Source organism: Emys orbicularis, chromosome 4 (assembly GCF_028017835.1).
Source record: "Emys orbicularis isolate rEmyOrb1 chromosome 4, rEmyOrb1.hap1, whole genome shotgun sequence".
Taxonomy (NCBI): Eukaryota; Metazoa; Chordata; order Testudines; family Emydidae; genus Emys; species Emys orbicularis.
In genome coordinates this window covers 134,145,109-134,160,432 of record NC_088686.1, presented here as the reverse complement: position 1 = coordinate 134,160,432, position 15,324 = coordinate 134,145,109, and the positions used below count along the sequence as shown (strand labels likewise).

Here is a 15,324-nt window from a genome sequence, read left to right as displayed (position 1 = left end):
TTTGCACTCTTCTGGAATCCTGGGTAAATTTCCTCTAAGAGGGAGGATTAAATTTGTGTGACAATAATTTGCCCACATGCTTACTGAAAATAAACCCCAGTTTCTGTCTGTTCAAGTCTTGGTGTTCTGGTTCTTTCTTTTGCACTAGTACAGGAATCAGGAGAATCTGAGTTCTGTTCCTGGATCTACCACTCACTCACTGTGAACTCGGCTGAGTTACTTTGCCTTTGTGCCTCAGTTTCTTCCTCTGATATAAGTATCCATCTCACAGGGGTGTTGTGCAGCTTAATTCATGTCCTTAAAGCACTTTAAGATCCTTGAATATGAGGCAGCCTTATCAATGCACAGTATTACAGCAGTGTATGGTCTCTTCCCCTGCCACCCTAATGTTCTCGGACTGTGGTGAATACTGAATGCTTTCTCTAAAGGCTTTAGCTAGCCATGCTCAAACCACTTCAGCGTCTTTAATTGTCCCTTTCTCATCCTCTCTAGTTCCATGCCCAAACCTTTACCTGCAGCTGAATGGCCTGATGTTTACTCTGGACGCAGAGAGCATGCTCTGGGCAAATCTCTTCTTCCTAGATCTCTATCGCAGCCTGGAGCAGTTCAAAGCCATTTACAAGCTGGAGGACTCGGGAAAGCGGGATGAGCATGTTGATGTCCGACTGGATGGCTTTAGGCTGAAGGTACCATTCACTTCCTTCCTGCCCTAGTCTGCAGTGGTTTCCTGCTCCCTTTCTTGAAGATAAAATAGTGAGAGACCACGGTACAATGGCAGCCCAGAATGAGAGGAGAATGAAAACTCCATCTTTCTAGACTGGCCCCTACTGCTATTAATTTCGATTTGTGATCTGTGGATGGAGGAACACATGCTTAGAGCCAGCCTGGAGCGAGGAGGAAAGTTGATGCTTAAGAGGAGGGATGCATGGCTAAAGGGTGTAGTATATTGAGTCTTTCTCCTCTAGGTTGCCAATTCAAAGACAGCTAAAGCAGTAGTAATTGAAAGTTGTTGCTGTCTGGTGGCTGTTTGGCCTATATAAATGAGTTGGTGAGTCTCACACCAGTGCCCAGTGGACAAATGTCCACAGCACTGAAATCCTACTGCATTTGGCGCTGGCTAGCCTTGTTGTTGGCAGTCTTGGCAGACAGGCTAAGGCCCAAATGGGCCTTGGAGACAAAATTCCCTTCTCTCCCCTAGAGGTGGGTCCTTCCAGATGTGGGCACACGGGTGGAGGCAGGGTGGGATAAGCTTGTACTGCTGGTGCCCAAGCTGTGGTTAGTAAATAAAGGACTTCAGTCACTGGTGCTATTGGGCTGGCACCTTTTCACCTTTCAGAACAAAATACACTTCAAAAAACCAGTTGTTCTGAATGTATGTCATTCTCAGAATATGTGCTAGGAGTGATAGCACAGATATCACTGTGCTAAGTGCAATATACTTTCCTGGAATGGGCTGCTAATCTCTCCCCTTCTTATTTATTCCCCCTCACTGAAGCTAAGCATCCCGGTGGAGAAGAAAGTAACTGATCATCGGGACCGTCCCAAGGCCCTCTCCATTCACACCTCGGAGATGACTGCCACCAACTCACGCTACGACCCTCACTGCAGCTGCTCAGCCCTCCAGAACATCTTTCGCAGATTTGCCAATTCAGAGTTCTTCCACTCCACCTACACCCAGTTCCCAAAGTCTCAGAACAACTTCAGCATCCTCCACACACTCTTTCTACGCCATGCATATCAGGTGGAAGCCAAAGCCCAGAAATGTACCGGCTTCGCCCATTCAACTTGGAGGACCTCTGCTTCTGAAGACCTGTGGTCTGTTTACTTCACCCAGATCTCCCTGGACTTTGAGGGGGCTGAGAGTTCAAAGGGCAGAGCTCTTAACTTTATTGACCCTTTCCCCCTCTCCATTTGGGTTTGCCTTCCCAAGAGATGGGAGCAAGCTCAGGTGTCCAAGCTGCAGGCCTCTGCTGCCTCAGAATTGAAAATCAAGCCTTCTGCTAGCTTTAGTAATCATGCCAAATACCAGGACCGTACCAGACAGCCTGGGCTCTGCCAAAGATCAAAGACTGAGCAGGACCTGAAAAGCATTAACAAGGTCCCGGGGGCAAAGGACATCTTGGGAGAATGTGACTGTGATGATGGCAGAGACGATGCTCAAGAGATGGAAGCCTCTGCTGATATTCACGTGCTTGCGTACTCGACGGCTCATGTGAAAATGCGGCTCAACCACTACCAATACCTGGTGCTGCTCAGGATGAAGGAAATTTTGCAGGCACTGCAGGAGCAGTTGGCCCAAGATACACAGGAATTGGCCGGATCTCCCTTAGAACCCGTGACTGCATGCATGGGCATCATGTTCAACAGTGCCGAAATGGCCCTGCTCATGCATCCCATCCCAGGCTCTGGCTCAGAAGCCAGGTCCATAGACTCTGATACAACGAGCCTGATAGAATCTGAGCTCTCACCCTCAGACAGCAGGGAGGGGCTGGCTACTGAAGAGAAGGAGCTGAAATCAGATGCCAGGTCAGAGAAGGAAGTGAGCAGCCCCTCAAAAGTCCTGGAAGACAGCGGGATTGAAAACACGGATGTGAGCATGACCGTGTTGCCAGAGAGACTGCCAGGATCCTTGAGTGATGGAGCTCTGGGAGCAGCTGACACAGCAGATCCACAGAGCAAGAGCATGGCGGAGAGGGGACCAGTTGAGGAAGCACATGAAGCCGTAGAAGCCCTGGATACAGAGAGACTGAGCGAGCCCAGCAGCCACTCTCAAACCCCTCTTGCCCTTTCTTCCAGCCAGTCCTCAGAGGCACCACCATTAGAGAGTAGAGACATCCCTCTCAAAGAGCAGGCAGAACTCATCCCCTTGAAGAACCTAGATGTAGAATTATCAAGCGCACTGCATATGACTAAGGATGCCACTAAGGAAGCCCTGCACGTGACCATGGACCTCACAAAGGAAGCCATGTCTATAACTAAAGACGCTTTCAGTCTGAGCCGGGAGAAGATGGCTTCTACCATGCAGAAAATGCTCTCTCTACCCCCAACCAAGTGAGTGATTTCTCCTCTCGCCCTTCCGAACAGCAACAGCAAAGCTGAGGGGGGGGGGTGGAGTTTAACAGTGACACATCCACGTTTCCTCTCCCCTTTAGAAGTTCATCTTTCCCTCTGAATGATCTTTAAAATTGCAAGCCATTCACTTTCTGGGAAGGGGGCAAAATGTTGGCTGACAGCTTCCTTCCTCTTGCTAGTGGCTTGGATCCAAGATTCTGCACATCCCATAGGCTCTAGCACCTTTCATTGCTGTAATGTTGCCACTTCTGGGATGGAGGGCAGCATGCAGTTTGCTGTGCAATAGTAGGAGGGAATTTTGGCCAAGGATGCCTGGGCAAATCCCTATTCTTTTTTAAAGATCTCATGATTTTAACATTTAAGAGAAGGCAGGACCCTGGTTCTTAAGGTCTCATCTAAAACACCAGCACATAGTAAACTATGTCGTATATTGTAGATCCTGCTGCAAAAATTTGAATCTATGCTTCCAGGTAGTGTAGATAAATCCAATATCTGTTCTATTCAATGTAGGTTCTTATACTGCGCTTATCATGGTAGTATCTGAGCATCTTCTAGTAGTGCATTAAATGACATGACTAACGTCTATCAGGTGTTGTACGGTTAGACCCCTAACCATCCCCTCCTGCCAGGGTAAGCCCACTTCTCCCTTCTCACTATTCCTGTGACTTTCTCTCTGTTCCCCATATGACGGGGGTGCAAGATGTTAAGACACATCACCAGGTAAGAGTCTTTCCTTGAGGACTGGATGGCTCAAGGGATACAGGAACCTTTCACTTCTTTGTTATCAGTGTAGTGCAGCCCAGATTATCCATGACCTAAAATTCTGACCAACCGACAGATGTTTAACTGCCTTTGGGATGTGTTGGTGATTCCCAGTTCAGTTCTTAGTGAGCTTGTGTCTACAGCTGGTCCCATTCCAATCATTCTTCCCGAGGTAATACAGAGAGCTGGGGACTAGGTTGGCTGGGATAGTGCAGGCAGTTGGTAATGCGACTCGGAGCCTTTCATCTCCAGGTTGCTAGTTCAATCCTAGCTCAAGTTACCTGATGGCTGTTTAGTAGCCTTGGTGAAATGTCTGGGTAGAGCTCAGTCTGAGTCCCTGTAGACAGGTGTCCACACAAGCCACTATCAGCTTGAATATAACAGGTCCCCATGCTGGTAGATACAGCAGAGAAGGCACGAACTGAAGTCCTAAGTTTTCTCTCTCCTGCAGTGGTGGCCCCTCCGGGATTGGACTGAGATGACTGGATGGGGCATTGCAGGAAGCTTGCACTGTCACTGTCTCTGCTGTGGATAAATAGGATTACATTTTCTGTTTCACTCCACTTTGCCCACCATTCCATCCCTGACAATTCTAAATGAAGCCACAAGCTGTGCTGATAACATTGTATTGTTTAATATAGAAACAGTGTAACTGTAATAATGAATTTAGTGCCTGAAGGCTAAGCTGTCTGTTTCTGTGGGTTTTTGGTAGGGAGCCTATGTCTAAAGCTGAAGAGGGGACAGCAACCCCTGTGGGCGGCAGCAGCAGCCGAATGCATTTCTTCTCCATGAAGAGGACTGCATCCCAGCATTCCTTTGATGCCGCCTCCCTAGACGGGAACTGCCCCGAAGACAGGCTGTCTGTGGACAGTGATGGCAGTGATGGCTTCGTGATGCTCATGGACCCTGGTAACTAGAACTGCCTGTATGGCTTTCTTCCATTATTAGTTCACACAGCCAAATTGATCTCTGATGTAGCCAATGGAGTGATGTATACTAGGGATCCCACTGTCTGTCTCTAACTGATCCTGTCCATTACTTACTCCTGGCCGTTCACCCAGTATGGATCTCTCCGATACTGATTTTTGAGATGCCTTCTCTATGAAAGAAGCTGTAGGGCAAGTAGAGTCTAAGAGAACCTTGCTGGTATCTGTATGGTATGGTCACTGGCACACTCAAAATGTGGAGTTAGCTCTAGAGAGGGGTTAAAACATGGAACTGGGACTTCGGAGATCTGGATTCTATTCCCAGTTCTGCCACAATCTTGTTGCATGACTGTGGGCTAGTCACTTCCTCTGTTTCCTCATCTGTAAAATGGGAGGGATAGTTACCTACCTCACTGGGAAGTTAAGAGGCTTCATTCATTAATCATAGAATCATAGGACTGGAAGGGACCTCGAGAGGTCATCTAGTCCAGTCCCCTGCACTCATGGCAGGACTAAGTATTATCTAAACCACCTCTGACAGGTATTTATCTAACCTGCTCTTAAAAATTTCCAGTGATGGAGATTCCACAACCTCCCTAGGCAATTTATTCCAGTGCTTAACCACCCTGACAGTTAGGAAGTTTTTCCTAATGTCCAACCAGACCTCCCTTGCTGCAATTTCAGCCCATTGCTTCTTGTCCTATCCTCAGAAGTTAAGAAGAACAATTCTTCTCCCTCCTCCTTGTAACAACTTTTTATGTACTTGCAAACTCCCCCTCAGTCTTCTCTTCTCTAGACTAAACAAACCCAGTTTTTTAAATCTTCCCTCATAGGTTGTGTTTTCTAGCCCTTTAATCATTTTTTTGCTCTTCTCTGGACTTTCTCCAATTTGTCCACATCTTTCCTGAAATGTGGTGCCCAGAACTGGACACAATACTCCAGTTGAGGCCTAATCAGCATAGAGTACAGCAGAAGAATTACTTCTTGTGTCTTGTAGGGGCGGCTCTAGCTTTTTTGCCGTCCCAAGCACGGCAGGCAGGCTGCCTTCGGCCGCATGCCTGCGGGAGGTCTGCCAGTCCCGCGGCTTCGGCGTACCCGCCGCCGAATTGCCGCCAAAGCCGCGGGACCGGCGGACCTCCCGCAGGCATGCCGCCGAAGGCTGCCTACCGGCTGCCCTCACAGGGACCGGCAGGGTGCCCCCCGCGGCTTGCCGCCCCAGGCACGCGCTTGGAGCGCTGGTGCCTGGAGCCGCCGCTGGTGTCTTGCTTACAACACTCCTGCTAATACGTCCCAAAATGATGTTCACTTTTTTTGCAACAGTGTTACACTGTTGACTCTCATTTAGCTTGTGGTCCACTATGACCTCCAGATCCCTTTCCGCAGTACTCCTTCCTAGGCAGTCATTTCCCATTTTGTATGTGTCCAACTGATTGTTCCTTCCTAAATGGAGTACTTTGCATTTGTCCTTATTGAATTTCATCCTATTTACTTCAGACCATTTCTCCAGTTTGTCCAGATCATTTTGAATTTTAATCCTATTCACCAAAGCACTTACAACCCCTCCCAGTTTGGTATCATCCGCAAACTTTAGAAGTGTACTCTCTATGCCATTATCTAAATCATTGATGAAGATATTGAACAGAACCGGACCCAGACCTGATCCCTGCGGGACCCCACTCCTTATGCCCTTCCTGCATGACTGTGAATCACTGATAACTACTCTCTGGGAACGGTTTTCCAACCAGGTTTGCACCCACCTTATAGTAGCTCCATCTAAGTTGTATTTCCCTAGTTTATTTACGAGGTCATGCAAGACCGTATTAAAAGCTTTACTAAAATCAAGATTATATATTCTAAGCCCTCCATGGGTGGGCCCACACTACCTGAGTGGCTCACTCTGCATGGTCATAACCTCCCATAATGGGTATGTTTCTCTACAACAATGGGAGTGCCAACTTTGAGACTGACTGCAAGAGGCAGCCCCTGGGCAGCTGGTCTGTGACTGTACATATCACTATTGGGAAGAATCAGAATGACCATGAATCTCGGGACCTGCAGAACACAATGTTCAGAACCCACTTCTTTAGCCTACCATTCCCCCAAATAAATACACTTAAATATAACAAAAATACACAGCCCTCCTGGGTTTCAGAAGGGCATGTGGTGGACAGAAGGACAGAAGCGTAATCCTTTTGTATTCATGTTAGAATTCTAAGGCACTTGGATATTACAGTGATTAGTGGTATAGAAGTACATAGGTAGGTGGAATATTTGTAAAGGTGCTGTAGAAGGGCAAAGTGTGGTGTTGGGGATTACAATAAGTGTGTCATTTGAGCTTTCTATTTTTAAATTAAATCAATCCAAGGTGCTTTTGATGGTTTTCAGGAAGGTGGCAAAGTGGAACCATATCTGAGTATTCATAATCTGTTTTCAGAGCATAGCCTGGATTCCCTCACCCCGGGACAACTTCTTCAGGACCTTCATGATGCAGGCAGCAGAGCAAGCCCAATGGTAGAAGATGAGGATAGAGGGACGCCTGACATGAACAGCTCAGCTTCTCAGAGTGGAGAAGACCCTAGCCTTCAGCTGGTCAGATTTCTTTCCTCCCTCTCCCTAAAGTCTTTCTTTAAAGGAACCTTTCAAAGGGGGAAATGTAGCTATTTTGACAAGTGGTACTGTGACTTGCCGTTTCAGGTCTCTGTTCTGGTGCTGAAAATGAATGAGGTGAACTGCGGGATAGAGGCAAAAGGCGATGATCTGTCACTTGCTGTACAAGTTATGGAGGTTACTCTAGAGCAGTTGGGCAATATTGGAATGTGGCAGTATCTACAAAGCAGTTGTGTGGGTAAGATGCTGACCTTTGGACCTGTTGGCTTTGAAACCAGAGCATCAGGCACTGGTTGTTATTAGGGAGCCATGAACTGTAAATATTGTTTTCAGTGTTCATTGGCAGTAACAATGTCTGTGAAATGTTAACAATATTGAGAACCTCTGTCTCAGTGGTTCAAATCCAGTGTCCAAAAGTTGTTTTCATGGCTGTTTTGGTGGCTCTCAATCCAATCTCAGTTCCCAGTGGACAGGGGCCACATCATTCTTCCTCCACCACAATTGATTACACTTGTTATGTGCAAACAGAATAAAGTCTAAATCAGTGATAGATTCTTGTGCTTTAAAAGAGCCAATTCCACAATGTTGAGAACAATTATAAGACAAATCAGTTGGGAGAACGCGTTTAAACAGAAATATGGGAAGTCTTTAAGAACATTTCACTACATGCTGCAAAAGCCACAATTCCACTCTCAGGGGTGGCTACACTGGTTGAAAAAACAACTTGGTTTAGAGGAGAAATGAAAGCAGTTATAAAATATATTGGGGGGGGGGATGTATATATGAGTAGAAAGCAGAAGCTAGGAACTGTAGAAAATTGATAAGGGAAGAAAAATGACACACGAAGAAATCTACGGCTAGCAGAACTAAGGACAATAAGGACTTTTTCAAGTAGGAAATAGAAATTGTTAGGCATAGAAAGAATCCTAACAATGCTATTGGTCCATTCCTATATGGAAAAATTGTCAATAATAATGCATAAAAGGAAAAAATATTCAATAAATTTATGTTCTATAGTTGGGGAAAAGACAGATGATATAGTTACACCAGATGATAATGAAATACTGTCCATTCCACCAGTAACTAAAGAGAATATTTAAACAGCAGCTATTAAAGCTAGACATTTTAAAATCAGGAGGTTCAAATAACTTGCATCCAAGAGTTTTAAAAGAACTGGCAGTGGAACTCACTGGACTGTAGTTTTGATTTTTTAAATAAGTCTTGAAACATTGGAGAAGTTTCAGAGAACTAAAAGAAAGCTAATGTGCCAATATTTAAAAAGAGTAAACAGGCTGACCTGGGTAATTATAGGTCAGCCATTGATCCTGGGCAAAATAATGGAGTGGATGATAAAGGGCTTGATGAAGAAAGAATTAAAGTAGAGTAATGTAATTAATGCCAGTCAATATGGCTTTACGGAAAATAGATCTTGTCAAACTAACCTGGTATCTTTTTTTAATGAGATTACAAGTTTGGTTGATAATGGTAATAGTGTTGATGTACTATACTTGGACTTTTGCATGGCATTTAACTTGGTACAAATTCAGACTAAAATAAGGTGCAAATTTTTAACAGTGAGTGTAATTAACCATTGGAACAATTTACCAAGGGTTGTGGTGGATTCTCCATCACTTGCAAGTTTTAAATCAAGATGAGGTGTTTTTCTAAAAGACACGCTCTAGTTCAAACAGGAATCGATGCAGGGTCCTATGGCCTATGTTATGCAGGTCAGACTAGATGATCACAGTGGTCCCTTCCAGCTTTATAACACTAGTGAGGCCCCTTGTTGGTAGCCTCAGCCGAGAAACCAAGGCTTGAATGGGCCTTGGAGACTGAACTTCTCCATCATGCCTAAAGGTGGCTCCGTCTAGGTCAGATAGTGACCTCCTGGGCTAAAAGCTCTCTGGAGTAGGGACTTTGTCTCTTCAGTGCCTACCGCAATGGGGACCCGGTTCCTAGATGCTACAGTAATGCGTATAATTAATAATGCTTACAGAAGCTATGTGGGGAAGCTTGCACTGCTGCTCCTGATGCTGTTATCTGTGCTGTGGATCAATAGACCTCTTCAGACAACACGGCGTTTAATCTGAGGTGTTTCACCAGCACTGAGTTCAAGCTTAGAAATCTTTCAAAGAAAGAAAGAGTAGCAATTACTGTGCTACTGATACCCCTTGATAGCGATACACCCTTTTGTCACTAGGGGGCATAATAAAATTACAAAATTACATAGCATTCAATTTGAATGCAAAAGCCTCCTGTCTTGTACAAAAGGTCCCTAATTGGGGATGGAGTTTTGCTCAATATATGTAAGATTCTAGGTGCTGTGGAGTAAACCTAAGTCCTCAAGAACACTGAAACCGTCTGGAGCTGACATAGTGGAGGGGCAAGTTTGGGGGCTCATGTGACTGCCACTGAGGGGGCCAATTGTGTTGATGGATTCTGTGATGTGGACACTTGTCTGTTTGAAAATTGGACTCATTTCACATGGGACAGAGGGGTCGGTACTGAACACCAGTCAGGACTCCTGAGCAATGAAAGGCTTTATAGGCTTACTCCTAAAGGCCTATAGCCTACGGCCGATACCATCCAGTTCCCCCACCCCTATGATTTTCTTCTGTGCCTCTAGGGGATCCAAGCGTAGAGAAGCCCTTAACCACAGAAGCGAATCAGACTCAGCCAGAAGTGTGCTTACGTCTTGAAATAGGACCGAGCGCCATTGTGCACTCACCTCTGGCTATCCAGAATGGGTTCCTTCACATCCTGATCCACAGCTATAATGCAGAGCTCCTGATGTCCTCCCTCACCAACCTCGGACCTTTCCTCGAGGACGAAGTGGTACCTGAGGTGATTCCCATGAAGATAGAAATTGTGGATGCCAAGATTACACTGAAGGTGTGTTTGTGTGTGCATTGGCAGGGAAAAGGGGGTATCAAGGGCTCAGCTGTGGGTAAGGTTCTACCAGGGAAAGAGAACTGTGGCTGTCTGGAGAGGTGCCATTTCCTTAATAAAGTGTGCAGAATGGTTCTCTACCCTTTCCTCTGCCTCTTAAAAACAACCTTAATGGTGAACAGGTAGCTCCTTGGAATCATAGTGTAATGGTTTGACCATGGGGAATGTGAATGGGAGTCTGAAACTCCTGGGTTCTCTTCCCAGTTTCGCCAGTGACGTGCTTTGCAGTGTCAGGAAACTCGCTCAACCCCTTTGTGCCGCTCTTCTCATCTGCATCTGTAAAATGGGGACAATGATTCTCACCCTTTTTTGTGAAGCCCTCAGAGATGTACAGATGGAAAGAGTTGCATAAGAGCTGGGTGGTGGTAGTATTATTGCCACTTACTCAGTGAGAGAGGGCATCTGGTGCAGAGAGATGTCTGATACCCCACCTGTAACCAGCCATGTGTCTTTGTCATACTCCGTACGACCATTACATGCCCCTTCCTTTGGTCTGTATCTCCTCACACAAGCATGGGCTAGGCTTACTGTGAAGCAGCAGGGCCATCTGCAGATTATTAAGGACCAATATTGATGAAAGTTTGAATCTGGGACATGCAAGATAGTAACTGTGAGATGTGGCCTTCAGGGGGTTTGTGGTGAGAGACTGACCCGGGTCGTCTTCAGGGATGTGACTGAATTCCCTTTTGCCACCCGGGAGGGTTTTTTGCAAAGATAACTAAGGCTTACATGCAGCCCTTGTGTAAAGCCATTCTCTTCTGTTTAATGGTCAGCCCTGGATGGGATCTGGAAATGCCAGAAGAAGTAACATGGCTACTGTGAGGACTTGAGAGGAAATCCTTTGCTGCATTGCCCTATTTCAGAGTTGTACATGGCAGCTGATAATTTTTGTTTGTTTTGCAGGATGACAGCCCTCGGGTGTACCCTACCTCTCCTGGCACCATCCCCATAACCTTGGTGGTGGAACATATTGTTGTGAAGCGCAGCGATGATGGAGTGTTCTCTGTAATAGGTCAGTAAAATAGAGAAGCCTTGATCCCCCTTCCTTCACCACCATTACTGGAGACTAGAACACCCTGTAGTGATTCCTGCTGGTAGAGACTGGAACTGAAATCTGCCTCTGTTGTGGGAGGCTAGAGCTGGAGTATCTGATCAGCGTCCATTGTTCCCTTATTCACTGCAACCACTTCTGCTGGAACAGGCTAAGAATATTATGTCCCCTATATAAGCACCCCTCTCCTACAATACTACGATAGTCTCGTATGCATCCATTGCTACTGGTATAGCTTCTTGCTTGTTCACAAACTTTTGCTTGAGATTATAAATTAGAAGCTCGAGGCAGCATTGGTGTAATCGTTAAAATGGGACTGGAGGTTTCTTTGGTTCTGGTTGTCATTGTTACTGACTTGTGAAGCCCCAGCAAGTGGCTTCTTTTTGTGTTTCGGTAGGGGCATTTTTAAAATGGGGATAATACTCATGTCTGTACAGCACTTTGAGACCCTTTTATGAAAAGTACTTCATGGTATAATGCACATATTAGTATTTGTGTTCCTTTCCAGCTGCACAAAAGGAGGGACTATCTTTACAGAAAAAGCCTGAGCAAGGTCTGAAGGAAAAGAAGGTCCCAGTAAAGAGACTCTTGGCAATCCCAACAGGAGCAGTACATGAACTACAGGTAAGCCATTTCTGCATGTTTCCTTCCAGATAAATAAGCAATAGCTTGTGTCCCAGACAACTGGCTGCAGACGAGAAAATGCAGGGTTGGGAAATGTAAGGCCTATACATGCATGTCTCTTTCCTTATCTAGGGTGTTTATAGACAGGAAGCACTAGTGTTCTCTTGTGAGAGCAGTCAGGATTCAGTTCCCATACCACCTTTCACACTCAACCCGGAATCAAGAGCAATGCCTGCATCACCCTGCAGCAAACTCTCCTGATCACTTTCACGAACATTGTTTTCTGAGGGGATCCATCTTTCAGCCACTTGTCCAATCCCTGAATGGAAGATGTTCTTTCAGATGTGGGAACTTTTAGAAAATATGTCATAAGCAACCACAGAATGAGTCCTATAGACATGAGAATTTCCTGGTAACATGGAGCCTTCTGCTTAATTCACTCACTGTTTAATTTGATCGAAACATCTGGAACCCAAATAATTTTGTACTGCAAACAAGCAAAAACAACCTCCACTTTTTATTGCCCTTCCTTTACACAGGCATTACTAGATAATCTGATCATTGGCTATTGAAAAATGTGCTGAGGGAAGCACTGTGGTCTAGTGGATGAAGGGCTGAATTGGGATTCGGGAGACCTGGCTCTGCCATTGGCCTGCTGGGTGACCTTGGGCAAGTCACTTCTCCACTCTGTGCCTCTATTTCTCCTCCCACTCTTTGTCTCATCTATTTAGGTTGTAATCTGTTCGGGGCACGGACTGTCTCTGATTGTGTGTGTGTGTGTGTGTGTGTGTGTGTGTGTGTAGCACCTAGCACAATGGATTAGTGATCACAACTGGAACCCCTAGGTACTACAGTAATATAATAATAGTAGTTAATTTCCTGATCCTACTGAAGTCAGTGGGAGCAGGATTGAGGCCTAAATTCTGAATGAAAGAATAACACAGCTCAAGGAAGACCCATAAATAAACATGATTGTCCAAGACATTGTTGACATTAGCCTTGCCTTATGCTGTGAAGCTGTGCGAGGGATTCTGAGGGCTATATGTATAACAAGACCAATAGGTAGCTTCAGTCAAGGATGGGGTGGCTCTATCTATTTTGCCGCCCCAAGCACGGCTTTCGGCGGCGCGCCTGCGGGAGGTCCCACGGTCCCGCGCCTTCGGCGTACCTGCCGCAGAATTGCCGCCGAAACCGCGGGACCGGCGGATCTCCCGCAGGCATGCCACCGAAGGCAGCCTGACTGCTGCCCTCACGGTGACCGGCAGGCTGCCCCCCACGGCTTCCCGCCCCAGGCATGCACTTGCTGCGCTGGTGCCTGGAGCCGCCCCTGATCAAGGAGGTAGAAACAGATGTGACTGAATTAAGGGGAGGTTCCTGGTGTCCTTACACAAGGAGTCCTGTTAACTTTAGTATGCCTGCTTATGAGGATAAGGATAATTCACATAAGTAAGGGTGCAGAATGGAGCCCAATATTTGTCCCTCTGCCTTCCCTGCAAGTATAGTTGTGTGACAACAGAGTTGTTGTGAAGGAAAATCCCCTCCTGCTGCAAGTCTGTTCATGTGTCTAGAAGTGGGGTAGGAATCCATGGAGACCTGTGGCCATTAGACTGCCACTGATGGCTGTGCAGGCTGAATATAATAGTGGCTATGAAAGGTATTCTAGGAAACAGTTGGAAGTGCATCTGTCAGCAGGAACTCATGCAAGAAAGCCAAATGGAATCAGTATGTCAGTAGGCTTTGTTTGCTCTCTAGCTACAGGTCATCTCCAAGCTCCTGGTTTCATATTCCAATTGACATTACTGCGAGAAATCATCAGTCTGGTCTGGTTTGCATTTTACCTTTTTGAAAATCTTCTCTCTCCTTGTCTTTTGTAGCTAAAGGAAGCCCCAGCATTGCAGAAGGAGCTGCACGCCATGAAAATAGCCCTAGCAGAAGCCAATCTGGACATAGCGCGCCTTCTGCAGGAAATTAGGAAATACGATCCCCTCTTCCAGCTTTGACAGCAGAGGCCCAAGGCTGCAGCTGCTCAGGAGGAGCAGAGATCACCACCAGCACCCAGGCGGCTAGTTTGTTACATTGCTGCTGAGAGGCCAACCTCAGCAGAGAGGAATCGCCTTGGGGAATGGAAACCTAATTGCAAGATGAACTCTAAGGCCTGGTCTACACTAGGCTTTTATGTCGAATTTAGCGCCGTTACATCGAATTAACCCTGCACCCGTCCACACCACGAAGCTATTTAGTTCGACATAGAGCTCTCTTAAATTCGACTTCTGTACTCCTCCAAAACGAGAGGAGTAGCGCTAAATTCGAAATGGCCATATCGAATTAGGCTAGGTGTGGATGGAAATCGACGGTAATAGCTCCGGGAGCTATCCCACAGTGCACCACTCTGTTGACGCTCTGGACAGCAGTCCGAGCTCGGATGCTCTGATCAGCCACACAGGAAAAGCCCCGGGAAAATTTGAATTCCTTTTCCTGTCTGGCCAGTTTGAATCTCATTCCCTGTTTGGACAGCGTGGCGAGCTCAGCAGCACTGGCAACGATGCAGAGCTCTCCAGCAGAGATGGTCATGCAATCTAATAGAAGGAGGGCCCCAGCATGGACTGATCGGGAAGTCTTGGATCTCATCGCTGTGTGGGGCGATGAGTCCGTGCTTTCAGAGCTGCGCTCCAAAAGACGGAATGCAAAGATCTACGAGAAGATCTCTAAAGCCATGGCAGAGAGAGGATACAGCCGGGATGCAACGCAGTGCCGCGTGAAAATCAAGGAGCTGAGACAAGGCTACCAAAAAACCAAAGAGGCAAACGGACGCTCCGGATCCCATCCCCACACATCCCGTTTCTACGAGGCACTGCATTCCATCCTAGGTGCGGCCGCCACCACTACCCCACCACTGACCGTGGACTCTGAGGATGGGATATTGTCCGCGGCAGGTTCCTCGTCGGACATGTTAGCGGACGGGGAAGATGAAGAAGGAGATGAGGAGGACGAGGCAGTCGACAGCGCTGGCACCGCTGATTTCCCCGACAGCCAGGAGCTCTTCATCACCCTTACCGAGATCCCCTACCAACCGTCCCCATCCCTTACCCCGGAGACAGAATCAGGGGAAGGATCAAGCAGTGAGTGCTTTAAATATCTAAACATTTATTTTTACAAGAACTAGAATATTTATAATATTAACAATGGCTGTTTATTAAAGTGCTTAAACATGTAAACAATTAACTGCAAAAAAACTGGAATATTTACAATCGTAACAAAGGGTTTTTCATGATTTGTCTGCCTTAGGCTCTTCACAATTTAGTCCCAAGTATTTAAAATTTTTTTTACAATGTC

The 15,324-nt window shown here is 46.4% G+C and overlaps 1 protein-coding gene across 1 annotated transcript in view; it reads left to right on the top strand.

Moving 5' to 3' along the window:
- Nucleotides 1–13,991, top strand: part of BLTP3A (bridge-like lipid transfer protein family member 3A) — a 55,422-nt gene extending 41,431 nt beyond the window's left edge. Inside the window, exons 13-21 of the mRNA XM_065403661.1 lie at nt 493–686; nt 1,496–3,051; nt 4,547–4,743; nt 7,195–7,349; nt 7,455–7,605; nt 9,994–10,259; nt 11,220–11,328; nt 11,876–11,991; nt 13,866–13,991. Coding sequence (XP_065259733.1) covers nt 493–686; nt 1,496–3,051; nt 4,547–4,743; nt 7,195–7,349; nt 7,455–7,605; nt 9,994–10,259; nt 11,220–11,328; nt 11,876–11,991; nt 13,866–13,991 — 2,870 coding nt within the window. The remainder of the gene's footprint in view (nt 1–492; nt 687–1,495; nt 3,052–4,546; nt 4,744–7,194; nt 7,350–7,454; nt 7,606–9,993; nt 10,260–11,219; nt 11,329–11,875; nt 11,992–13,865) is intronic.
- The last annotated feature ends 1,333 nt before the right edge of the window (nt 13,992–15,324 follow it).